This window comes from Helianthus annuus, chromosome 5, assembly GCF_002127325.2.
Source record: "Helianthus annuus cultivar XRQ/B chromosome 5, HanXRQr2.0-SUNRISE, whole genome shotgun sequence".
NCBI classification, from domain to species: domain Eukaryota; kingdom Viridiplantae; phylum Streptophyta; class Magnoliopsida; order Asterales; family Asteraceae; genus Helianthus; species Helianthus annuus.
The window spans coordinates 153705707-153733593 of NC_035437.2; the positions used below are offsets into that span (position 1 = coordinate 153705707).

The following is a 27887-nucleotide window of genomic DNA, read 5'->3' on the forward strand; positions in this document are numbered from 1 at the left end:
TTGATATTTAATGTCATAAAATTCATTGTGTTTGAACTGGCCCCTCTTCCCCTTGAACGATTTTACGAACATGGTTTTCAAAGCCCTTTAAATCAATCCCAAGACATCCACCATACCTGATTGTGTCTTCCACTTCACCTTCAAAAATCCTCTGACGGTTTCCATCGTTTGGGGCGTTTGATTGGTCTTGATCCGGTGGGCGGAACCGACCGCTGCTATCCTGCACACCGTCATCTCCATTCTGAGCCTCTGTCTCCCCTTGTCTATGCTTGGTTGTGCGTTGAATTATCTCCTCCAAACTGAATGGGTCTGAGTCTTCCCCAACATTAAGATCAGGAGTTCTAAAAATTGGCCCAGTATCCCCACCTTTCATAATTCTGTCTTTGGCCCGTAACGTGACATAACTAAGCCCACTATCCAAAGGGTTCACATGGGCCCCAGAATTACAATTAGGCCCAGATTTGGTTGGGGTGTCTTCAATAAAATCATTTGTGCCCAGATCCCCAGCCGCATCATCATTCTCTCTCCTCGAGCCATGTGGGGTCTCTGACACATGTGAAGAAAAGTCTTCTTGTCTGTTTCCCGTGCATGGCTCTTCTTGCATGTTTTCCATGCATGGCTCTTCATTCTCCAACCTTTCGTCTGCCTCTACCCCTACATGCATTTTGACGACCACGGATTTCACCGGCGGTGTGGCCGGAGCATCCAACTCCGGTTGGAAATTGATGAATTCCGGCTCCCAGTTAACGTCACTTTCTTCCACCCAAATTTTTAGGTTATAGCCTTTCCACTTCAAATTTATTTCTGACGAGACCCGAGCCCCAGTACGTACCACAATCGCCAACTTGTTCTCAGAGATGTTTTTATCATGGAATGAAGCTTCCGATTGTCTGGCTAATCTGCCGCATCGCTCCCCAATTCTGTTAAAGACATGCCTGTCCCAAAGGCACGGTGGGACACCGGTGATTCTAACCCAAGCAATCCTCTCGAACTCCGACAGGGTCCCATCCCAACGGTATAATCTAGAGAACCAGTTGCACCAAGACTCCGGGTGTTCCGAGTGGAATCTTTCAGCCTCCACCTGAGACTCAAAAGTTAACCTTAAGGCCCCCCATATACCGCACTTCGACCCCCAGCCCCAGATCTACCGAAAGGATCACATTCATTTTCTCCAGCATTTCTAGGTCTTTCACTTCACCTATGAGGGACTTGAATCCCCAATGTTTATTTGCCTCCGTGATCATTGGCGGGAGTTCAATTGTTATTCTATCTTCGGCCACCTTCCCATTGTTAGTCACGGCCTTTGCATAGGTTAGGGAACCCCCCACGCTTGCCTTATTGCCCCTGTAATCCTGTTCCTTGGTATCCTTCTGTTGTACGGTATGTAATCTATCAAAAACAAAATTTCTGTTTGACTGGTGCACTGTATGTAATCTGTCAAAAACAGATGATCTGTTCGTTTGTGGTTGTTTTTTCAGCTTGTTTTTGAACCTGGTAAACCTAGCAATGTTGACCCCTACGACCACCCCTTCCATTTTAACCCCTTGCAATTTTCTCTCCCATTCCTCAACATCCTCGACCCCTGAAAATCTAATAAAACCAAAACAGTTCCCAGCTCCATCTCTCTTTTTCGGGACGAAAGCATCTTCAAGATTGCTGAATTGTTGAAAAGCCTTCCAGAGTTTATTACGAGTGCATCCCCATGGAAGGTTTGAGACGTAGAAAGAAACGGTGTTTTGAAAACTTGCTTCTCTTTCTCTGAACCTCCTTTCATTTTGGATTTCCTTCTTGCTGAGCACTTGCTGCCAAACTTCCTTTTTTCCTCCTTTAGTATGCTTCAAATTTTTTTGTTCTTCTACTTTCCTTCTTCTTAATTCTTGATAGGATATCGAGCCTTTCTGAAGTTGCTGGTTCCCCCTCCGTTGCTCCATCATGATCTTGTTTCAAATCCTATTCTACCTAGTACATACCATGATAGTTACCCTAATAGTCATGATGATAGGGTTAGCATGCAATAATGATTCGATGATGTCGGCTACTGATTTCTTGTGCATGTGGTTGTGAAGTTCAAAAATGTCAGCTCATCAATTCATATTTGCAGTCCACTAATTAGATAGTTGCATGTGAAAGTGTTTGGCCATTAATTGCTTGTTTCAGGATTTTGGAACGAAAATATGACTATTAGAGATGATGTGGTCGGCCATTATTGTTAATTTTATAATAAAAAGTTATTGATAAGAATCAAAGGGTAGATGTTGTCTGTGTGCTTAGACTATCCGCATCAGTGAAAGGCTATCCTTTCTACAAACAGCCTAATCAGCATGCCACATCAGCTTTTCACTTATTCTTCCCACAAACACTTTTTACCCACAACAATAACATATATATCCTTCCCACAAACAACCTTATAAAAAAAAGAAATGACCCACCATTAGCCCATTCTTCACCATTCTTCCCCAAGAATTGTGAAGAATGAACACCCTCCATGTCATCCTCTACAACACCCACTAATCCATCCCTCTCACAAATGCCCTCCACATAGGAATGAACACCCTCCATGTCACCTACAAACATCCTTGATATGGATAGTCTTATGAAATCGGATCACCCTAACTCAACAAACTGTTCACAAAAATCGAACTGGGCCGAAGGGATGAAGTGGGGCTTAGCCCAGTTGAACCGTGCATCTCTTGGGCCCCTATTCACTGTTGGGCCGATAATATATGCTATTAGTTAATTGAGACTGTTATAAATAAAATATTTGAATTAATAAACTCATGAAAATTGGGTTGGATCAATGTGATAGGAGGTCACTGTTGGGGATCTCGTGAGTGGGTTGGAAAAATACTAGGCCGCACTAGACTTGACTAAAACAAAATAAGTGGGTTATGTGAACATATGTGCTAATATATATGTGAATTTGTAACGGGCCCAGGCAGATTCACATACCAGGTTGATTGTTGTATTTGTGATGCTCATGATTATTGGTTTGGGCCAAACAAGTAATAGATCCACCCGCACACATGGGTCGAATTACACTACTCTGTTAATATTTAGTTGGACTTTATTTATGATATGTGTTGAGTATATGACCCAAACCCTTTGTGCCATCTTATTATGTGATTATCATTAATTTGTGGTGTGCCATACAATAATGCTAAGTGTGATTATGAAACTGTTTAGGAAACCGTATGTGTGTAAATGGGTACGCATGTGGAACATGATATTGTATGCTACTTGACTTGTGACATGTACCAGTACGTGAAATATTTAAATACGAATTTAATTTAATTAAGATGTGGTAATTATAATAGGACATGATTGACTAAAGTGTTTTAACAAGTAATCTATCTGCTGAGCAAACCGAGGTGAGTTCACACACTTTCTAAGGCATGGGATTCCCGGTGGTTGGGAATGGGTTAAAGAATAAAACGGAACCTACATATCCTCCTTGGGTAGGATATGTACCGCCATCCTCCATGGGTAGGATGCCAATATTAATCCTGCGTATTCTCCTTGGGTAGAATACGTACGTTCGTCCTACTTGGGTAGGACAACAACCTTAAACTTACTAGACAAAACTCTATCATGAAGTCCCTCATTTTTATATCGACTTAATCGCCGGGCCAATGGCGAGCGGGTCATTAGTTAATAGCGCTATTAGGTTTGACAAACCTCACACCGTGCAGGTAGGACGGGCATGTACTAATGGATCATGGCACACAGTCAATGATGATAGACATTGACTTAGGGCACAACTTACTTTTGTCAGTAGTCGATATGGTAACGGTCTAGTGGTTCACATGGGGAAGCCCCCACTGGTTATGGTTTGGGAAAGAAGGATTTGGTTAATCATATTTTCAACTATGGGGCAACCCCCACGGCAAGTAAGCCAGCTAAAGAAACACTGTGTTTTTGAAACAACTTAAAACGAACACCCAACTGTGAACTCGCTCAACTTTGTTGTTGATTCATTATTACATGCCTTGCAGGCCTTTAGGTGCATATCATTGGAACTAGCTGTCTGGGAGGCTGGAGTGGTCATGGGTCGAGATACATGGAATCTTAACACAAGACTAATGGTTCTTACATGTGGTTTATAAACACTTAACGAATCAATTATGCTTCCGCTGTATACTGTGTATTACTTGCAACGTTGTAACACTTAATGTTAATAAATGAAAGTTTTATTTACATATTCCTATGAGTTCAATGTGATTGGTGGCTAGATCCTGGTCAGTCACGCCTCCTGCGGTGATACTCCGCTTGTGGATTTTGGGGGTGTGACAAATCAAAAGTAAAAAGAAACGTATGCACCTGAGTTTTGAGCTCATTCCTCGTGTGCTCTTCTTCTCTTAAAGAAAGCAGTCGTCCCACGACTATAATATACCTACAAATCTTAACCCTTGTGTAGAAGCATGCTTCTCACAACCATTAAAATTTATTAGCAACCTAGTTCTACCACTTTTATGAAAATATTACCAAGTCATACGTTAATTCAATTTGATTTATGTGGAAAATTAATTTACAACAACAACAATCCTAACTCACTTTCATAGGAATCACGGTTGCATTTAGCTTATGCAACAAGCCTTTTTAAATCACCTGATAGCTCGAGAGGACGGGTAGGTCTCGTGAGGGTTATATAGGGAACACACCCACAACGTTCATTTAACTAAGAAAATAAAATAAAACGAAAATAATACAAACTCTACAACAATTATACCTGATTTGCCTCTCATGGTGGTCGAAGTGCACATTTGCCTACCGAGTTTCCAACATATGTTCGGTAGTTGGCATGCCGGATCCATTCTCTTTTTATTTTGCGCGGCATGCGTAGTAAGCTACTTTGGGGTCGTTTCTTGACGAATTGTCCAATGTCTTGCAAGATTACCCTTCGAATCCTTATACCCGAACCCACATCCCCAACTTTGTTGGTTGGGGTGATAAGTATGGGAGAAGGATGAATATGAACGTAGGCTTCTTTCGGATCCGAATCGTCTCGCGGTGTCATGTGTTCCGCTCGGTTCAAACACTCAACTTCTTGCTCAGGAAGATCTATAACCTCTTCCACCACATCACCATCAACCATGGTACCATTAACCAACACCTCTTGGTCTTGTCTAAGTTGAGCCAGTTCTTCGGCGAGTTGACCCACTTTCTTTGCCAAGGCTTCATGCGCTTTATCTCTCACCTCAAATTCCTTTTTTAGTTCCATTTTAATCTCTTGACTTGAAGTGATGATGGCAGTCATGGCATTCATGATTGCATCGAGCTTGGAACTTATTAAATCTTGAGGTTCCTCGGATGCCGGTTGAGGGTATTCATTATAATAATCATCATACTCCTCCCAGTAACTTGAGAAATTTGGTAATTCGGGTTCATAGTTGTTATAACCCCGCTCTTGCTCAGAATGGTAATCCATCTCTGAATAGTAATAGTCTTGATAATTTGGTGGTGGTGGTGGTCTAGTGTATGGATAATGTGAGAATGGACCATTGAAATCTTCATAATCCGCCCTCCTATATTCATACAATCCGCTGAGGTAGTCTTCCCGATCCTTGTAGACTTGAACTTTTTCGTAGAAAACAGAGCAATCCTCTAAATAATGCTCTCCGCTTCTGCAACACTCACAGGGATCATCATCCACCCAATTCATATTGAAAAGTAATTCCTGCAAAACATGTACCTGCATGCACAAGCTCGACCACCCAAAGTAAAATCACGAATATACAAGAAACAAAAAAAAAACTAAACTAAAATCGAACAAGCAATGAAATACTAAGCGCACTAGCTCCCCGGCAACGACGCCATTTTGACGTGACCGTGTCATCCCGATCAGTCAAAATTCCAATTAAACCTAGGTAGCTAGGGTAAATCGGGTATCGAATCCACGAAGAGCATGTGTTTAGTATCACACTACCTATTCGACTAGTTAGACTATTTACAAAAATGTATAATGTGATTATGAAGATTGCTAATTTTTTTATAAGTTTATTTGGTTGGAAAATAAACAAGAGTGACCCGACAATTGGTATTATCTAAAACACTTGTGATTAACTAAAATTGCAACTAAATTACTAAATGATTAAAACAAGAAATTAGAGACAAGTTCCACACCCGGTTCGATTATTGCAAGACCTAGGGTTCCTACATGTTTTAACTTGATTCAATTGCATATAGTGATTAACGGATTACTATCACGAAGCTTAGGTGCCAATTGCTATCGACGTCATAGACAACAGACTGTAATGCACTTCATTACCTCGGACATGTAAATCCTAACCTACGATAAGGCATAAGTGCACAAATTCATTTCACAAAGTCAAATTTTATAATCATTCGACAATTCACAAATTCAATTCTCAAATGCACGACAATTATCAAAGGTTTCAAATACTAAAAAATTTGTCACAAAATCAAATGAAAATACAAATGCATAAACCCTAGAAATTCTTACAACAATCTATACCGGGGTGAAACCGAGGAGACTAGCCATTCATGGTCGAAGAGGCGCGATCACCGGAGGATGAATACGAGCACCGAACCATAATCATGAGTCTTGAAGGAGAGTTGAGGGTTAGGGGTTAGGGTTTGGATGGTGGAGAATGGATGAAGATGAAGTTGATGGTGATGGTGGGATGAGGAGTATGATGATGATTCGGTTAGGGTTAGAGATGAAGAATGAGTTAGTGGTGGTGTTTCTTGATTCGGGTGAAGGTTGGTGATAATCATTGATTGGGAGTGAAAGAGATGATAGGTTATGGCTCCAAGAAGTGGTTTCAAAAACAATTCCAAGTGTATCTCCCCCTTTTCCAAAATTGACTTTTTCTCTAAAAAAAATCCTGTTTTTACCAATCAGCTGGTGTGCAGCAGATAATGCGTCAATTTCTGGCTTTTCAAAACCTTATATTTTGATTCGTCTCGTCGAGCTACCCCAAATGCATATATTAAAAGCCCCGAAACTCATTTTCTAGCTCAGGATAAGCCAAAATGAAGTATGGACTGTTTCTGGCGCAGAGTTCAGCTCAGTTTTGCCTCTTTTTGCATTTTCTTCCATTATGTTCTCTCTAGCATCTGCCCAAAGCTTCAGTAAATGTAACAACCCGAAAATATAAAATCCTATATTAGAATTATGAATTATATAATCAATTAACTAGGAATTTATAACTTAGTTAAATACAAGACTCGAGGTGGCATATAATAAGGTTAAATCATTTAGATTATAAATTAAACAAAGTTTAGGACCAAACTTGTAGAGATTGGAAGTTAACGTTAAAAATAAGAAATTAACATACCAAACACCCACATACGTGAGTGTCTGGTCGAACAGAACAAGAGGGCGCGACCAGGGTTTTCTTTTTAAACCCTATTTCTCACAAAAGCTCAAAATTGGAAGCCTAAATCAAGTCTAAATCAATTTTCAAGCATAGATTCATGATCACCTAATTGAAAGGATCATAAGGTATGTAAAATTGTGATGTTTTGATTCATCATGAATTCTAGGTTATTTGTGAAAAACTGAAATTTAGCCTAAATACATCATGCATGAATGAATCTTGAAGCAATATGATGTCTAGAGTTAAACCCTAGATGAATTCTTGTGAAAACCTTGCATCATATTTGTAGGGTTTGTGATTTACATGGTAGGGGATAAGTGAGCTTGAAGAAACTTGATAAATACTAGAATTATGACTCTTGTTCTAGCACAATATGAAATTAAGAAGTAATTTCAGAAGTATTGATGTTAAGACATGAGTAAGAATTGACTAATTGTAGTGAAATTAGATGTTAATTACAAGTCATGAACTTGGTAGTAATTATGTGAAAAATCTGACCCGCCAGGTGTTTGTTGAAATGCCTAAGTGGGGATTTAAATGCTAGAAATAGAATGACAACGCAGATTCAATTATCGTTTAAAATGATGCGTTAATAGTCATGAAAAGAGTTCTAAACAAGTTGTAAATTGAATTCTCTAGGCAAAGAGTCTGGATCGTCAAGCGGACAAGCCGGAGGGAATACGCGTGGGAAAGGTGTGCTCTAAAGGTACGAAATTCACCGTTTCGCTACATTATGTTTAATTGTTAGTCTTATGTTGTTATATTGAAATTTGGTAAACAAGATACACCAATATGTCACGGAAGTGACAAAGTACCTTAAGCAAGTAAAACGGGTCAAATCATGAGTTAGAAATAGAGTTTGGATGTGTCTAGCAATGGGGATATCCATTCGGCACCCAAACGGGTCAAAACAAGTTGTGTTACAAATCTAAAACTAATAGCCATCACTTTGATTGGTTATGTATCAAGCATAAGTTGTGTAACGAACACACAAATCCGTTGTAAAAACATGAGCCCTTGTAGAGGGATTATAGTTCGGAACATTTGTTTGCCAATCGATTCCGAAAAGCATGATTAAATCCTTAGGATTAAGCATGATAGTTATGACATGAGCGCTCTCGGGAGGGAAGCGAAAGTCATAATTGGTAAACATGGAAATGGGTAAAATGGCCGTATGAGATGACACAAAACAAGTTGTTGAACTTGTAAACAAACGGGTCAAAATAAAGCAAAACGTAAACCCGGTAGCGGGAGCGTAAAATATATGAATAATGGATCCGGGTAATGGATGATAGCTTAGACATGTTAAGAAACGAACCCCAAGCAATTAAAATGAGTTTGGATAGGTTTGGATGTAAATTTGATGAAAAATAAACGTGCAGAGTTGACACGGGCGGGTGACCTTTTGACACGGCCGGGTGAAGGGGCTGAAAACAAAATATATAATTTCTTGTATTTAATTATTTTGTTCAAATGCCTTGATTTCTAATCTTTTAAATGAAATTGTATGATAGGTAAAGATGCTCTTTAGACCCCGGAGGATGATCAAGCCATGTCAAGAACCGAACACACCGAACAAAGCTTCCGCATTTTGTCTATTTTGTTTTAGTGACATGTAAACACTTGAAATTATGTTTTGAAAGTTTATCTAGCATGATGTAGACTTGAATGTTATGATCAAGTATGATCTTAAAACCATGAAGTTTTTGTAAACTCGAAAAATTTTGTACTAAATGCATGATAAATGTCATAAATCCTGTTATTTTAAGTTGGATCTTACAAGTTGGTAATCAAAGCTAAAGGTTGTCAATAAAGTGTGTTCGGTTCAAGCTTGATCAAGCATCTGGTAAGAGCTAATCGTTTAAGTGAATTTAGAGAATATAGAAATAAATCATGAACAAATATGCATGAAAAGAGTGTGTAAGCTCACTCAAACACAAGAAATGCATGAAACATGAACGGTTGAATCAAGTTATGAACTTGATTGAATCAAAACAAGTAAATCATGTGTTATAAATGATATGTTTAACAATCTATGTAAACATTTCAGTAATAAAGATGGCGGATGGAGGTAAGGATGATGCGGTGCCAAGAGTCACCAAACAAATGAGAGAAGTGGTTGCCGAAGAGGTTGGAAAGGCGATCGAAAACAGTTTATCGGGCTTTATTGATAAAATTCAAAACACAGTTTTATCAATAGTAGATGAGAGAATCAAGAAATTGGAAGATGATTCAAATTTAGCAAAAGAAAAGCCCGGAGGACGGAAGCCTTGTTTATACTAGGAATTCATGGCATGTAAACCACCAATATATAATGGGGAGGTTGATCCAATAGTGTGCCAACGATGACTAAGTGATATCGAAGGGGTATTCGAGAGGACCCATTGTGATGAAGATGACTACGTAGCCTATGGTACGGGTCAATTAAGGGGTCAAGCGAAAGATTGGTGGGACAACAAAAAGAGAGAGGTTGGTAGTGAAGCGGCTAAGGTCATGACATGGGAAGAATTCAAGACGCCATTTCTTAAACATCATAGCCCCAAGGCGGTTGTGAATAAAATCAAGGAGGAGTTCATGCAACTTAGGCACAAGGGTGAGACCATAGACAAGATTACGGCAACGTTTATGGATAAGATGAAGTTTTGCAATGAACTAGTGACGAATGAAGAACAAAAGATATACTACTACCATAACATGTTGAGTGCTGAGTATAGGGAGTTTATCACCCCTTCAAAATACGAGACCCTTACCGAGATCATAAATGCTGCTCGGGAAAGGGAGATCGAACTGAAAAAGAGCATTGAACGGGGTGAACGGAAGGCACAAGATGTAAACCCAAGCCCTACCAAGAAGGCACGAATAAGCGAAACAGGGAAGAAATCAGATGCAAAAGGCGGGTCGCCAAGTTGCAAAATCTGCGAAAAGGGTCATAAAGGCGAATGCCGTTTCAAGGATAAGCCTTGCCCCATATGTCGAAAGACGGGACATATGGCTATATCATGCCCGGAGAAAGTGACGGTTTGCTACAATTGTTACCGACCGGGTCACAAAAGATCAGAATGCCCGGAGCTGGTTGGAAAGAAAGATGGGCATGACCCGAAAGGTGAAGCCCCAAAAGCAAAGGCAAGATCTTTTCAACTGACCGCCGCAGAAGCGAAAGTTAAACCTGAAGTGGTCTCAGGTATATTTGCTGTAAACTCGATTCCTGCTCGTGTGTTATTTGATACGGGTGCGAATAAATCCTTTATTTCATATGGATTTATTCGACATCCTTCATTTGTTCTAACAAAATTACCTATGCCCTTAGAAGTAAAGATAGGTAATAACAAGAGCTTTATTATTTGTGATGTATGTGAAAACTGTAAACTGAGCATTGATGACGAAGAATACACGATAGATTTAATCCCGATGTCAATGGGGGAATTCCAAGTGATTATAGGGATGGATTGGTTGTCCCGATTCCACGTGAAGGTAGTTTGTTTCCGAAAGGAAATAAAACTGACGTCTCCTAGCGGAAAGCATGTTACGATATACGGTGAGAAAGGGGGTAACCCGGTGGTATGCTCAATACTAGAAGCCCACAAATTTATGAGGCATGGATGCAAGGCCTTCATGGTATACGCAAGCGAGTCGGAGAAAGACTCCCTCAAAATTGGAGACGTGCCAGTGATGCGTGAGTATGAAGATGTATTCCCGGAAGAACTACCGGGAATACCACCAGAACGGGAGGTAGAGTTCGGGATTGAATTGATTACGGACGCAAAGCCCGTGGCCAAGGCGCCGTATCGACTTGCGCCGTCGGAGCTACAAGAATTGATGTCTCAAATCCAAGAATTGCTCGACAAAGGGTTTATCCGACCAAGTGTGTCCCCGTGGGGCGCACCAGTTCTATTCGTGAAAAAGAAGGACGGCAGTATGCGCATGTGTATCGATTACCGAGAGTTAAACAAACTCACGGTGAAGAATCGATACCACTCCCAAGAATTGATGATTTGTTTGACCAGCTACAGGGAGCAAGTTGGTTCTCCAAGATTGATCTCAGATCTGGTTATCACCAATTGAAAGTCAAGGAGGAGGACGTACCGAAGACAGCCTTTCGTACACGGTACGGGCATTATGAGTTCCTTGTAACGCCCTTTGGGTTGACTAATGCACCCGCGGCTTTCATGGACCTCATGAACCGGGTTTGCAAACCTATGCTGGATAAGTCGATAATTGTATTTATCGATGACATTTTAGTATACTCGAAGAATGAAGCTGAGCACGAGTATCATTTGCAAGAAGTGTTAGAGACACTCAGACGAGAAAAGCTGTATGCAAAATTCTCAAAGTGCGCGTTCTGGCTGCGAGAGGTACAGTTCCTTGGGCATGTCATTAGTGCCGACGGGGTACTGGTAGATCCGTCAAAAGTAGAAGCTGTATCAAAATGGAACGTTCCAAGGAATCCCTCGGAAATCCGAAGCTTTCTAGGGTTCGCAGGATATTATAGGAGATTCATACAAGATTTCTCCAAAATTGCTTTACCTTTGACAAAATTGACTCGCAAGGAGGAAAGGTTTTTATGGGGCATTGAACAGGATGAGGCCTTCCAAACGCTCGAAGAAAAGTTAACTCATGCTCCGGTGTTGACATTACTGGAAGGAGTTGACGACATGGTAGTTTACTCGGATGCGTCACATTCGGGGCACGGATGTGTTTTAATGCAACGAGGCAAGGTCATCACCTACGCCTCGAGGCAATTGAAGATTCATGAAAAGAAATACCCGACTCACGACTTGGAACTGCCGGCAGTAGTGTTTGCTTTAAAAATATGGAGGCATTACTTATATGGGGTAAAATGTACAATCTTTACCGACCATAAAAGTTTGAAATATTTCTTCGATCAGAAGGAATTAAACATGAGACAAAGGCGGTGGTTGGAAACGGTCAAGGATTACGATTGTGAAATACACTACCGCCCCGGAAAAGCTATTGTAGTGGCTGATGCGTTGAGCCGAAAGGCGGATTACGCCCCGATACGAGTGCAATCATTGCAGCTTATTGTGACCTCGGGCTTACTTGAACGAATCCGAGGAGCACAAGATGAAGCAGTAAAGACGGAAAACTAGAGAAAGGAAAGAATTGTTGGCCAAGTTAAGGATCTCGAAGAAGGCAACCACGGTTTGAAAACACGTTTCAATAGAATTTGGGTTCCTAACACATGTGGAGTTAAAAAGCTTCTACTCGATGAAGCTCACAAATCTCGTTACTCCATTCATCTGGGAGCGACCAAGATGTATAACGACTTAAAACAAAATTATTGGTGGCCCGGAATGAAAAGAGATGTTGTGAAATACGTGGAGAAATGTTTGACATGTCTACAAGTCAAGGCGGAGCACCAAAAACCATACGGTAAACTCCAACCGTTAGAAATCTCGGTTTGGAAGTGGGAACATATTACGATGGACCTATTAACCAAATGCCAAAGATGATCCGCGGTTTCGATGCTATATGGGTAGTTGTTGACAGACTAACCAAGAGTGCTCATTTTATCCCGGTACGTGAAACATATACGTCCGAAAAGATGTTTGAAGTTTACACTAATGAAATAGTAGCACGCCATGGAGTACCGGTATCCATCGTGTCTGATAGGGATACCCGGTTCACTTTGAATTTCTGGCAAGATTTCCAAGAGCAAATGGGAACCAAATTGTTCATCAGCACTGCATACCATCCTCAGACGGATGGACAGAGTGAAAGAACAATACAAACATTGGAAGACATGCTACGGTCATGTATAATCGACTTTGGAGGCAGTTGGGATGTCTATCTACCATTAGTCGAGTTTTCGTATAATAACAGCTACCATGCTAGTATTGAATGGCACCGTACGAAATGCTCTATGGTAGGAAATGCCAGACCCCGGTATGTTGGGGTGAAGTGGGTCCACGTGAACTTGCCCACCAAGATATAGTACGAGCCACTAATGAAAAGATTGATGTGGTTCGGGCTCACTTGAAAGCGGCTCAAGATAGACAAAATTCGTATGCTGACAAAAGGAGGAGACCAATCGAGTTCCAGGTTGGCGATAAAGTCATGCTCAAGGTATCCCCATGGAAGGGGGTTATCCGGTTTAGGAAGAGAGGGAAATTGAGCCCAAGATTTATCGGGCCGTTTACGATTGTTGAACGGGTAGGAAAGGTAGCTTACCGCCTTGAACTACCGGAAGAATTAAGCCGAATTCATAGCACATTTCATGTGTCACACCTTCGGAAATGTTTAGCGGATGAGACAACTTATATCCACTACGACGACATCCAGGTGGATGACAGACTAAACTACGTGGTAAAGCCCATTGCGATTTTGGATCGTAAGGTAAAAACCTTAAGAAACAAGGAGATCAACCAAGTGAAGGTCAAGTGGGAACATAGAAAGGGTTCGAATACCACGTGGGAGTCCGAGTAGGAGATGCAACGACTCTACCCCACATTATTTGGTACGTAAATCGGTTTCGGGGACGAAACCCTCTTTAAGGGGGGTGGACTTGTAACAACCCGAAAATATAAAATCCTATATTAGAATTATGAATTATATAATCAATTAACTAGGAATTTATAACCTAGTTAAATACAAGACTCGAGGTGGCATATAATAAGCTTAAATCATTTAGATTATAAATTAAACAAAGTTTAGGGACCAAACTTGTAGAGATTGGAAGTTAATGTTAAAAATAAGAAATTAACATACCAAACACCCACATACGTGAGTGTCTGGTCGAACAGAACAAGAGGGGACGACCAGGGTTTTCTTTTCAAACCCAATTTCTCACAAAAGCTCAAAATTGGAAGCCTAAATCAAGTGTAAATCAATTTTCGAGCATAGATTCATGATCACCTAGTTGAAAGGATCATAAGGTATGTAAAATTGTGATGTTTTGATTCATCATGAATTCTAGGTTATTTATGAAAAACTGAAATTTAGCCTAAATACATCATGCATGAATGAATCTTGAAGCAATATGATGTCTAGAGTTAAACCCTAGATGAATTCTTGTGAAAACCTTGCATCATATTTGTAGGGTTTGTGATTTACATGGTAGGGGATAAGTGAGCTTGAAGAAACTTGATAAATACTAGAATTATGACTCTTGTTCTAGCACAATCTGAAATTAAGAAGTAATTTCAGAAGTATTGATGTTAAGACATGAGTAAGAATTGACTAATTGTAGTGAAATTAGATGTTAATTACAAGTCATGAACTTGGTAGTAATTATGTGAAAAATCTGACTCGCCAGGTGTTTGTTGAAATGCCTAAGTGGGGATTTAAATGCTAGAAATAGAATGAAAACGCAGATTCGATTATTGTTTAAAATGATGCGTTAATAGTCATGAAAAGAGTTCTAAACAAGTTGTAACTTGAATTCTCTAGGCAAAGAGTCCGGATCGTCAAGCGGACAAGCCGGAGGGAATACGCGTGGGAAAGGTGTGCTCTAAAGGTACGAAATTCACCGTTTCGCTACATTATGTTTAATTGTTAGTCTTATGTTGTTATATTGAAATTTGGTAAACAAGATACACCAATATGTCACGGAAGTGACAAAGTACCTTAAGCAAGTAAAACGGGTCAAATCATGAGTTAGAAATAGAGTTTGGATGTGTCTAGCAATGGGGATATCCATTCGGCACCCAAACGGGTCAAAACAAGTTGTGTTACAAATCTAAAACTAATAGCCATCACTTTGATTGGTTATGTATCAAGCATAAGTTGTGTAACGAACACACAAATCCGTTGTAAAAACATGAGCCCTTGTAGAGGGATTATAGTTCGGAACATTTGTTTGCCAATCGATTCCGAAAAGCATGATTAAATCCTTAGGATTAAGCATGATAGTTATGACATGAGCGCTCTCGGGAGGGAAGCGAAAGTCATAATTGGTAAACATGGAAATGGGTAAAATGGCCGTATGAGATGACACAAAACAAGTTGTTGAACTTGTAAACAAACGGGTCAAAATAAAGCAAAACGTAAACCCGGTAGCGGGAGCGTAAAATATATGAATAATGGATCCGGGTAATGGATGATAGCTTAGACATGTTAAGAAACGAACCCCAAGCAATTAAAATGAGTTTGGATAGGTTTGGATGTAAATTTGATGAAAAATAAACGTGCAGAGTTGACACGGGCGGGTGACCTTTTGACACGGCCGGGTGACTGGGCTATGAAAAATATATGTTAAGCTGACACGGCCGGGTGATCCTTTTGACACGGCCGGGTGAAGGGGCTGAAAACAAAATATATAATTTCTTGTATTTAATTATTTTGTTCAAATGCCTTGATTTCTAATCTTTTAAATGAAATTGTATGATAGGTAAAGATGCTCTTTAGACCCCGGAGGATGATCAAGCCATGTCAAGAACCGAACACACCGAACAAAGCTTCCGCATTTTGTCTATTTTGTTTTAGTGACATGTAAACACTTGAAATTATGTTTTGAAAGTTTATCTAGCATGATGTAGACTTGAATGTTATGATCAAGTATGATCTTAAAACCATGAAGTTTTTGTAAACTCGAAAAATTTTGTACTAAATGCATGATAAATGTCATAAATCCTGTTATTTTAAGTTGGATCTTACAAGTTGGTAATCAGAGCTAAAGGTTGTCAATAAAGTGTGTTCGGTTCAAGCTTGATCAAGCATCCGGTAAGAGCTAATCGTTTAAGTGAATTTAGAGAATATAGAAATAAATCATGAACAAATATGCATGAAAAGAGTGTGTAAGCTCACTCAAACACAAGAAATGCATGAAACAAGAACAGTTGAATCAAGTTATGAACTTGATTGAATCAAAACAAGTAAATCATGTGTTATAAATGAAATTTAAACATTTCAGTAATAAAGATGGCGGATGGAGGTAAGGATGATGCGTTGCCAAGAGTCACCGAACAAATGAGAGAAGTGGTTGCCGAAGAGGTTGGAAAGGCGATCGAAAACAGTTTGTCGGGCTTTATTGATAAAATTCAAAACACAGTTTTATCAATAGTTGATGAGAGAATCAAGAAATTGGAAGATGATTTAAATTTAGCAAAAGAAAAGCCCGGAGGACGGAAGCCTTGTTCATACAAGGAATTCATGGCATGTAAACCACCAATATATAATGGGGAGGTTGATCCAATAGTGTGCCAACGATGGCTAAGTGATATCGAAGGGGTATTCGAGAGGATCCATTGTGATGAAGATGACTACGTAGCCTATGGTACGGGTCAATTAAGGGGTCAAGCGAAAGATTGGTGGGACAACAAAAAGAGAGAGGTTGGTAGTGAAGCGGCTAAGGTCATGACATGGGAAGAATTCAAGACACCATTTCTTAAACATCATAGCCCCAAGGCGGTTGTGAATAAAATCAAGGAGGAGTTCATGCAACTTAGGCACAAGGGTGAGACCATAGACAAAATTACGGCAACGTTTATGGATAAGATGAAGTTTTGCAATGAACTAGTGACGAATGAAGAACAAAAGATATACTACTACCATAACATGTTGAGTGCTGAGTATAGGGAGTTTATCACCCCTTTAAAGTACGAGACCCTTACCGAGATCATAAATGCTGCTCGGGAAGGGGAGATCGAACTGAAAAAGAGCATTGAACGGGGTGAACGGAAGGCGCAAGATGTCAAGTATCGAGTTGGTTTGTACTTCATCATATATAACAACCACATCCGAAATTACCGAAATATATAAATATAGATTTTTTTAAAATGTTTGTTTTTGTCCTGAGTATATTTGGTTTTAATCTATTTTTTTTACAGATTTCATTGGATATGTAGATGAGTGGTCTGAACCAGAAGTGACCAAAACAAAAATGGGAAAAGATAGCAAATTCATGAACTTGCAATTGCAATTGCTGGATGAAGAGTCTGTTTATTAAATGGCTATTTTAATTTCGTTGAAACTTTATTATTATATATTTATTCTTACATGATATCCTCTGATGTGTTAAATTTCTATTTATGTAGGGGTGTCAAGTTAAACTGCACCTTATGGGACGAGTACTGCGATGAGATGTTTGGTTACATTCAGAGCCATAAAGAAGAAGTCCATGTTGTCCTCCTTGTGCAGTTTGGTAGTTTCAACAAGTATAAAGGTATTCGCTGTTTATAATCTTTGTTATTTTTATATAATTTTGATATATGATTTACAAAATTCAGTATGCGTTAACTGATGTTAACTTTGTTACACAAGGAAGACAAGGCTATCTAATGCTTTCCATATAACAAGGCTGTTTATTAATGCTGACATAGAGGAGATTCGTTCATTCAAAACAAAGTAAATAGTTTTTAAATTAATATGAACTACTTATTGATGTTTTTAAATTTTTCATTGCTTATATTATTGTAAATAGGTTTGTTGAGAAGATATGTAAAACATCCTCTAATGGTCAGAAATCAATTGGTTCATCTGGAAGCATAAGTGTTGCAAATGACTTTTTAGTCAAGCATTCGTTTTCCAATTTCCGTGATATTACGTTGTTGGAAAAGGTATGTGTCTAATTTTAAGTATTTTAAATAAATACATTAAACACAATTATTTTACTAATTTATATTTACAATCTCTATTTTCCTACATTTAATTTCAGCCTTATGAGGTCATAGTTCTTGGTACGGTGATGGGTGTTGATGATAAAGATGACTGGTGTTACCTCGGATGTGAAGAGTGCAATCGAAAGGCGGAAACAACTTTGGTCATTGAGGAGGCTGAAGACGGTGCTGAGGAACCCAAGTTTAAACAGGTTTTGGTTTGCTCATATCCTCAATGTCCTAAAGAGGTTTGTCAGTGCGACACCAATGTAAGTTATTTATATTTTTTGTTATTTTATAATAGTTATGCTTATATTATTCTACTTTACAAATGTAAATTGTATTTATTTTGTGAAATACTTTTTGTCCATTTAGTTTTAGGATTCCGATCAGAGTACAAGATTCTGCAGCTATTGCCTCTTTGACTTTGTTTGACCATGAAGCCAGAAAAATGTTGGGAATGACTGCAATTCAGTTGCTTGAGAAGTCAAAACAGGAACATGTAATGTATTTTACGTCATTCGTATTTTAATTTGGTACAAGGTACATATTAGTAATGTCGATATCTGATTATCATGTTATTTTCAAGTAATTTTAATTCATATATTTTAGGCATCTTCGTAAGAGAAAACCATTCCCTATCAGTTTAAAGCTTTGAATGATAAAAAGTATGCTTTCAAGATTCAAGTTGGTCAATTCAATATTGACAACCATACTGATGGTTATGCTGTTCATAAGTTGGTGAATGATCCAGCAATAATTGAATATTTAGAGAGCCGAATTCCAGCTGATCAGGTTAAGTCATACGAACCTTTTAATTAAAGATATGTTAGGAAATTTATTATGTTTGTTGTGTGTAGCCTTATTATTGTATGAATTGCAGGGTGTGGACGAGCCGGCTGCTGATGTTTCACTTAGTGATTTATCTACTCAGAATCCTTTTGCTCTAAAGGTATGAAGTTTAACTTAATGTTACAAAATACCAAACTTCCAAAACAGTTTTTTAGTTTCTAATGTTGAATATATCATACAAGATGTTGTGGATTCTATTGGGCATAGCTTCACACTCGATTGCACATCTAAAGATTGTTCAAAGACTTCGTCTGCGGAATTGAAGCGTAACCTTGCAGACGTGTATGAAGTTGAAGAAACCACCTCTCTGTCATCAACTAAGGTTAAAGAGGCTGGTCTCGCAGATGTCGCAATTGATGATGAGGAAACCATCCTGCTGGTTCCAAAGATTGAAAAGTAATTCATGTTTGAAGTATGTGTACCAAAAACAATTTATCTGTTTTCCGAATTTTGATGCTTTGGTTTAGTTTGCATGTTTGATTGGTTTGGATTGTTTTGTTATGGTTGGTTGGTTTTAATGTTTGGTTTTTGAATAAAAAACTATTTGTGTTTGGAATATTACCTATGAGTTATACTAATTTAAGTTTTATCTTTTGGTTACTTTATCTTTGTTATATTGTTTTGCATGTGTAAATTGTTTACTACAATATTTGTTTATGTTTTTTGAATTACAAATTTGACAACTTTTATTATAAAGTCAAAAAAAGTGTTGCATGTATAAATTTTGGCTTTTTACAAAGTATAATTTCAAAAATTATTATTAATTTTTTTTCTTTAAATAGCAATTAAAGATTGTAATCACCTAAGTTAACTATTTTAATTGCGGTAATAATTATATATTTATGAGAACTATATTTTTAACAATCCAAATAATTTAAAACTTAGAATATCAAATTTAAAAAAAAAAGCAAATTTTTTTAAAATTTACCAACAAATAAAATTGGTATGAATTTGTTTCCTTTTTTAACTTTTATAACCGCCAATTTATAATTTTTAACAAAAATCTCGGCCAGATTTTTTTAAATTTACCTTCAAATAATTTTGATTTAAATTGTTTCCTTTTATAAAGTTATAACCGATTTTTTTTTTTAAATTTTAAAGTTTCCTTTTTTTACAATAAACTCCAATACTATAAGAACCTCTCCTTATTGCATAATAGACACTCAATATTTTAGACTAAAGGTTCTACAAGTCTAAATCAAAACACCCTCTCACGACATTCATGCATTTTTGAAGTTTGAGGTTTGGTCATTTCTCATACACGTAAGTGTTATCTTTCTGTATTATACTTATACATTTACGTTATTCTAATACCTATTTTAATGCATTTACATGTTCTATATGATACAATATTTGGATATGCCTAAACGTGCAAAGCCTCAAACTTTACCTTCATTTCCACTTCCTACTGGTGTTCAACCTTCTAATAGTACGTATTTTATTCTTATTTCTGTTTACAAATATAAATAAAAAAGATATAATATGTAAAGATGTTACGTACCGTTAATTTTACTTGTTGCAGGTGGTGTTGGTAGAAGTCCTTTGTCTGACATTACGAATGGTAATGTTTTCAATTTTTTAGACATGAATTGAATTTTGTTTTTATAAATTGTTAAAATTTTTATATGCATTTTATTTTTCAGATGATCCTAATCAAGTTAAGCATCAAGATTATGTTGAACGCAGAAAATTAAGGAAACTACATTTGGATAATAAAAGACGAAATGCAAATAATAAATCTTCCACTTCAGAAAACGTTATTTGGTCATCCAACGTTTCAGTATCCGATACAAATGATTGTCGTGTCGTAACACCAATCCGATCATCCTCTTATATCAATACAATGGATCGACGTATTTTGCCAACCACACCTTTAACAAGTCCGTACGAGGCGTATACATCAGGTTGGTGTTATTTACTTACATATTTAAATTTTGTTTATTATGATTATGAGTTTGTTTTTTTTAAATAAAAATTATATAATACATAAACATCTTTCATACGGTAACTTGGACCTTTTTGTTGCAGTTGAAACTGGAAGAAGTCCATTGGCTAATATTACAAATGGTAAATTCTATAATTTTTTACACATGAATACAATTTTTCATTTATAATTTGTCTAACATTACAAATGGTAAATTCTTTGGTTTTTTAGACAGGAATAAAATTTTTAATGTATAATTTGATTTTTTATGGATATCCATATTTTTTTTCAGTTGCTTCTAATGATATTGAGCATCAACAATCAGCTGAATGAAGAAAATTTAGGAAATTACATTTGGATAATAAGAGACATAATGTGAGTAACAAATCTTCCACTTCAAAAAACGTTACTCGGTCATCCAATGTTTCAGCATCCAATACAAATGAATGCCGGATCGTAACACCAATGCGTTCATCTTCTTATATCAATACTATCGATCGGCGTTTTTGCCCAACCACACCTTTAACAAGTCCGTCTGAAGCATCTACTTCAGGTTGGTGGTATTTATTTACGGATTTCAAATTTGTTTATTTTGATTCTGACATTTTTATTATTTTTCGTTGCTATCAACATATAGGTGTCAAAGACAATGTTAATATTCATATGAGTCCATGTTTTAAATCCCTAATAAACAGAACTTCATCAACTCCACATTCAATAAATCAACCTTCGCTCTCAACTGAAAGATCAAATGTGAAGAGGATACAAAGAGGTAAAAAAAGGTTGTCTACTAAAGGTCGCTGCGTATATCATGTTCCAATGGTTGACTTATCTTCCGACGATCCTATTATTCCTCAACAATTAGCTGAAGATCGATATAAAGGAGTTTCTAACAGTAAGTACCTTACACACTCACTACTTTAAATTCCATTTGAAGAACCTCATTATATTAGTTTCATAACAAAGAGCACAATTTGATATTTATATTTTTGTATAATAGATTATTTGGATCATGATGATCAAGTAGTTGTATGTGACGTGTGTAACGCTAAGCTGTGGAAAGTTGAAGCCGGAAAAGGAAGGGTTTACTGAGGAAGAACAACTTACATGCTTTGTTGTGGTTATGGAAAAGTACATCTTCCAAATTTTAAAGAGACGTGTGAGGAATATCAAAATCTTTTCAAGAGTTTAGACGACAAGAGTAGGGGTGTAAACAAGCCCAGAGGCTCGAGAGCTACTCGTGATCAGCTCGGTTAATAGCTCGAACGAGCCGAGCCTTAACGAGTCCGAGCCCCAGCTCGAGCCTAAAATAGAGCTCGTTTTGTTATCGAGCCCGAGCTCGAGCCTGAAATACAAAGCTTGTTTAGGCTCGCGAGCCTAAACGAGCCCATACAAAATTTTATTTTTTTTATATATAATATATTAATAATGATGATAACATTAATGAGCCGAGCTAGAGCCGAGCTTTGGCTTGTTTAAGTGATGTTGAAATGAGCTCAAGCCGAGCTTTTAGCTCGTTTAAGGTTGTTCTCAAAATAGTTTGAGCCGAGTCGAGCCGAGCTTGAGCTTTGAGTTTTACTCACGAGCCGAGCTCGAGCTCAAAGAAGTAGGCTCGAACCGAGTTGAGCTCAAGCTCGAGCTTCATATAAACCTAACGAGCCGAGCTCGAGCCTGGTCGAGCTCGGGCTCAGCCCGGCTCGTTTACACCCCTAGACAAGAGCAAGCATTTCTTACTGAATATTCGTCGTTTTAATTCTAGGTTTTCGTTCACTTCAATGGGTGGTAAAGTTGATTCGAAAATCAATAGAGGAAATGCTCCGTATGTATACCGAATTAGTGGCGAGAATTATCATACATTGGGAATTCTTCTTCCTAAAGAAGGTGGTCAACCAAAATTTGCGCAACTTTACATATACGACACAGATAATGAAGTCTGTAATCAGAAAACCATATTTAGGTATCCCTGGAAACCATTTCGTTATTTATTTATTTGATTTATTATTGGTTTTATGTTATATAAACACTTACTGATACTTTCGCTTTTGTCTTACAATTGCATTACAGTAACTCAAAGAAACCAGCTTTGGCAACTTCTGATTTGCTTGACACTAAACTCATAGAGTACCTTAAGCTGGTTTTAGATTCAAATAATCAGCTGGTGAAAACCTATAGGCATGTACGAGATCGGTTTGTTGATAATCCTCATGTTGACTTAAAATTACGGCTTAAGGCAAATAGGTCTAAAGATGGTCGTACATACAACCTACCGACGTCTTCCGAAGTTGCTGCGCTTATTGTTGGAGACATTGAGGATGCTCTTGATAATCGTGATGTAGTTATTGAGTCAAAGAAAGATGGTCTACAGCGTATTAGCGAGCTTCATCCATCGTATCTCGCGCTTCAGCATCCATTTCTTTTCCCTTTTGGTGAAGATGGTTACCGGATTGATATTCTTCATAGAGAAGGAAGGGCATCAACGAAGAAGAAAGAGTCAAAATGTTCAATGAGAGAGTATTTTGCTTACCATGTTCAAGATAGAGTCAATCAGTTCTCTTTGATTCTCAATGCGCGAAGACTTTTGCAACAGTTCTTGCTTGACGTATATACGATGATTGAAAGTGAACGATTACTATTCATAAGTTTACAGCAAAATAATCTGAGATCTGAGACATATGAGAACCTTAGTAAGCTTCGACAAAATGGTAATCCAGATATGTCAAACGTTGGAACACGCGTACTACTACCGTCTTCGTTTACCGGTGGATCGCGTTATATGAGGGAGAATTATTATGATGCGATGGCCATTTGTAAATGGTTTGGATACCATGAATTTTTCATTACGATCACGTGTAATCCTATATGGCTGGAGATTAAAAGTTTTCTAAAGGACAAGCACATTAATCCGGAGGATAGACCGGACATTTTATGCCGATTGTTCAAAATTAAGCTTGACGCAATCATGAAAGACTTGCGAGAGAAATCTTTATTCGGCAACGCATCGGCAGTTAAGCATCCATTTAATTCAATTACTTTATTATAGTTTTTGTGGTCTGCTACGTTCATAACCATAACTTCAAAAATAAGTATTTTAATATTAATTATCCTATTGCAGTTGTGTATACCATAGAGTTTCAGAAACAAGGTCTACCGCATGCCCATATTTGTCTGTTCTTAAATGACGAAAGTAAGCTTCCTTCGGTTGAGCATGTTGACAAGTTTATTTCTTCCGAGATACTTGACAAAAACTTAGATCTAGATCTGTATACTCTTGTCAGCGACTATATGATTCACGGAACTTGTGGTGTTGCAAAACCAAATTGTCCGTGTATGGTCAAAGGTAACTGTTCGAAGAAATTTCCTAAGAAGTTCTGTGATCAGACTACTATAGATTCAAATGGTTATCCGGTCTATAGACGAGCAGATTCAGGATTTTTTGTTGAGAAATCCGGTATTCAGCTTGATAACAGAAGTGTGGTTCCGTATAGCAAAACCCTATTGAGACGTTATCAGGCACACATTAACGTCGAATGGTGTAACCAGGCTGCGTCCATAAAGTATTTGTTTAAATACATTAACAAAGGACCAGATAGGGCAGAATTTGGTTTTGTACAAAATGCCGATGAAGGTCAGCGTGAAGATGGAAAAGATGAAATCAAAGAGTAATACGATTGCAGATATCTATCGGCTTGCGAAGCTTCATGGCGCATCTTTGCATTTGATGTTCATTACCGCTATCCATCCGTAATCAGGCTTCCGTTTCATCTACCAGATAAATAAAACGTTGTATACGACCCTGATGACGATCTTGATAGTGTTCTTCAAAAACCATCTGTTTCTTCTACGATGTTTTTGCGGTGGATGGAAAGAATGAACAAGATCCGTTGGCGCGCACCCTCACTTACGTTGAGTTCCCAACTAAATTTGTTTGGAAGCAGAAGGAAAGGATATGGGATAAACGCATAATAGGCAAAACCATTGGTTGAATTCATTGTGTTAATCCTTCTATGGGCGAGGCTTACTTTTTAAGAATCCTTCTTAATAAGGTAGTAGGTCCTAAGTCTTTTGAAGAGATTCGTACTGTGAATTGACAAGTCTTCCCAACATTTAGAGATGCGTGCTACGCTAGAGGCCTTTTAGACGGCGACAAGGAGTATATAGAAGCTATCAAAGAGGTGTACTACACAGGTTCAGGATACTATCTTCGTAATCTGTTTGCTACAATGTTGGCGTCTAATACATTATCAAGGCCTGAACATGTTTGGGAAAACACATGGGAGTACCTTGCGGATGGTATTTTATACAATCGTCAAAAGCTTTTGAGGATCAAAGGTACCCAAATTGTTATTTAATATTTTCAAATTTATGTCTTATATAATAGTTTTTATCAATTTCATTTTTTATTTATACGAATTCTAATAATTTATTTATATAGTTTTAATAGGTTTGTCTCTTCCAGAAGAACAAATAAGGAACCTAACGTTGCTTGAAATTGAGCGTTACTTATTACGTAACAACTCAAGTCTAAGTCGGTTTCCGTCTATGCCTCAACCCGACAGTGAATTAATATATTCAGCAGACAACCGTTTAATTGCTGACGAGCCTGGGTACGATGTAAGCGCTACTGCCATTGAATTTGATAATTTCTAAGCAGCCTAACCGATGAGCAGCGTTTAGTCTTTGATGAGATAATTCAAGTGGTTTATAGTAATGCGGGTGGTCTATTCTTCGTCTATAGCTACGGAGGGACTGGTAAGACGTTTCTGTGGAAGACATTATCTGCATCCATCAGATGTAAAGGAGATATTGTATTAAATGTTGCATCAAGTGGAATCGCATCTCTTTTGTTACCTGGTGGACGTACTGCACATTCAAGGTTTCATATACCTTTAAATTTAACAGAAAGCTCGATGTGTTTTATTAAACCGGATGATGACGTTGCTGATTTATTAAGGAAAACGAAATTGATAATTTGGGATGAAGCACCGATGAATCATAAACATGCGTTTGAAGCACTTACAAAACAATGAAAGATATCTTCAAATGTGAGATGACCTTTGGTGGTAAAGTTATGGTGTTCGGTGGTGACTTTAGACAAATACTTCTGGTTGTACCAAATGGCAGTAGCGAGAAATCGTTAATGCTTCAATCACGTAGTTGTATATTTGGAGTACTTGCAAGGTCCTTACGTTAATGAAAAACATGAGGTTAACTATAGGAGCTAACGCATCTGATATCGAAGAGATTAAAGCTTTTGCGAATTGGTTGCTTGAGTTGGGCGAGGGGAAAATTGGTGACAGTGATGATTGTGAGGTTATTATAGATATTCCTGAAGATCTGTTAATCAAGTGCTCTGTGGATCCTATGTCAGATTTGATCGACTTTGTATACCCATCACTTCTTCAACTGTACAAAGATAAAGATTATTTTGCTGAAAGAGCTATACTGGCACCAATAAATGAGGTTGTTCAAGAAATTAATGAAAGATTGCTTGCTTCGTTTCCTGGTGATGAAGTGGAGTATCTGAGTTCTGATAGTATTTGTCAAACTGATCAAGCAAAGAACGAAGCACATGCGAGACTATATTCTCCCGATGTTCTGAATGGTCTTAAAATATCTGGTCTGCCTAATCATCGATGTACCTGTAATGTTGCTTCGTAATATCGATCAACAAAATGGTTTATGCAACGGTACGAGACTATGAATTACTAAACTTTATAAACGTATTATAGAGGCTGAGATTATATCCAGAGAAAACATAGGGACAAGAACGTTTATTCCACGAATCAGTTTGACACCGTCGGATAAAAGAATTTTTATCAAGTTTCAACGACGACAATTCCCCTTAAATGTATGTTTCGCAATGACTATAAACAAAAGTCAAGGACAATCTCTATCAATGGTTGGATTGTATTTGAAATATCTAGTTTTCTCACATGGTCAGCTTTATGCTGCGTTATCAAGATTCAAAAGCAGAGCCGGTGTGAAGTTGCTTATACTAGACAAAGATGGGAATGTAACGAGTAAAACAACAAATGTAGTCTACAAGGAAGTTTTTCCGGGATTTGAATAATTTTCTGTTTGTTTCTTCCAATGTATGCGTTTGTACATAATATTACATTTCAAAGTAAATAATATGTTTTTGATTGAAGCCGCGTTTAACGCGGGCATTAACCTAGTGTATTTATATCTAAAAACGACAATATATTTTTTTATAACAAATGATAACGATTTTGTTTATATATTTTTATTTAATTTGTTATTTTGTTGCAAGTTCGCTACATGATATGACACTGACATATTTTTATATAACTTCTTAAATTTTAATTACTTTCCCTATCTTTTATTACCTTCCTTCTTAAATTCAAATTATTATTTTTCCTAATTTTTAGAAACCATGTTAATCTTAAATAACAAAGTTTTTGTAAATCAATCATCAAAACCCACTTTTTAGTGGATTGTTGCCCTAAAAAGGTAATATTTTAACAAGTTGCCAATATTAGTTGCAGAAATAAGTATAATATATTAATAATAAAAATTTATAAAATATATATCAAATCCAATCCTATATCATAGCTTATATATCTAAAAAGCTTACTATAGAAAACAAATGATATAGTAATTAGTTTGGATATGGATATTTATATCTAAAAACCGACACAATATACTTTTTATAAGGCTATAGGGTGTGGTCATGACCCTTATGGTCACCATGACCCTCCACATCAGTGCCATGTCACCCACTTCTAATCCACCATCCAAAACCACTACCCTAAGGGTGTGGTTATAACCCAAACAATTATTTTCTTATTTTAATTTATTTTTGTGAAAAAAGAAAAAGAAATATTTAAAAAGGAAAATAGGCTCATAGTTGCCATGGTTTAATCCATGCCAACCATGGTGGATGAGGCAAGGGGATGGTGTAGCAATTTATTAATGGTCCTATGTGGCATTGATGATCCAACCCATACCCCACACTCTTTAGCCTAATAAATGAAAACTATTTTTTTTAAAATATTTTTATTTAAATTTTGTTATATTGTTGCAAGTTCGCTACATGATATGATATTGATGTATTTTTTTATATTCCTTCTTAAATTCTAATTACTTTCCTATTTTTTTATATTACTTCTTAAATTCATATTATTACTTTTTCGAATTTTCAGAAACCATGTTAATCTTAAATTATAAAGTTTTTAGAAATCAATGTTCAAACCACAC

The 27887-nt window shown here is 37.4% G+C and overlaps 2 protein-coding genes and 2 long non-coding RNA genes across 4 annotated transcripts; all 4 read left to right on the plus strand.

The window, feature by feature from the left end:
* The first annotated feature begins 7976 nt into the window (after positions 1-7976).
* LOC110939300 lies at positions 7977-9108 on the plus strand. The gene is made up of 2 exons (XR_002592146.2): positions 7977-8046; positions 8855-9108. It is a non-coding gene; the product is annotated as an uncharacterized LOC110939300 (long non-coding RNA).
* Positions 9109-13199: 4091 nt separating this feature from the next.
* Positions 13200-13784, plus strand: LOC110943811. The gene has a single exon (XM_022185543.1). The coding sequence runs from the start codon at positions 13200-13202 to the stop codon at positions 13782-13784; it is 585 nt and encodes a 194-aa protein (XP_022041235.1).
* A 958-nt stretch (positions 13785-14742) lies between these two features.
* LOC110939299 lies at positions 14743-15941 on the plus strand. Its single transcript, XR_002592145.2, has 2 exons — positions 14743-14814; positions 15688-15941. It is a non-coding gene; the product is annotated as an uncharacterized LOC110939299 (long non-coding RNA).
* A 1783-nt stretch (positions 15942-17724) lies between these two features.
* Positions 17725-18659, plus strand: LOC110939298. The gene is made up of 4 exons (XM_022181010.1): positions 17725-17854; positions 17953-18162; positions 18269-18395; positions 18506-18659. Exons 2-4 carry the CDS (start codon positions 17993-17995, stop codon positions 18515-18517), a joined length of 309 nt encoding a protein of 102 aa, XP_022036702.1. The 5' UTR covers positions 17725-17854; positions 17953-17992; the 3' UTR covers positions 18518-18659.
* The last annotated feature ends 9228 nt before the right edge of the window (positions 18660-27887 follow it).

Excerpts from the sequence above, each read along its gene's own strand:
- LOC110943811 (XM_022185543.1), top strand. The coding sequence starts at position 13,200 with ATGGCACCGTACGAAATGCTCTATGGTAGGAAATGCCAGACCCCGGTA.
- LOC110939298 (XM_022181010.1), top strand. The coding sequence starts at position 17,993 with ATGATAAAGATGACTGGTGTTACCTCGGATGTGAAGAGTGCAATCGAA. Across the intron at positions 18,163-18,268 it reads TTTGTCAGTGCGACACCAAT|TTTTAGGATTCCGATCAGAG; the intron begins GTAAGTTATTTA and ends TTGTCCATTTAG.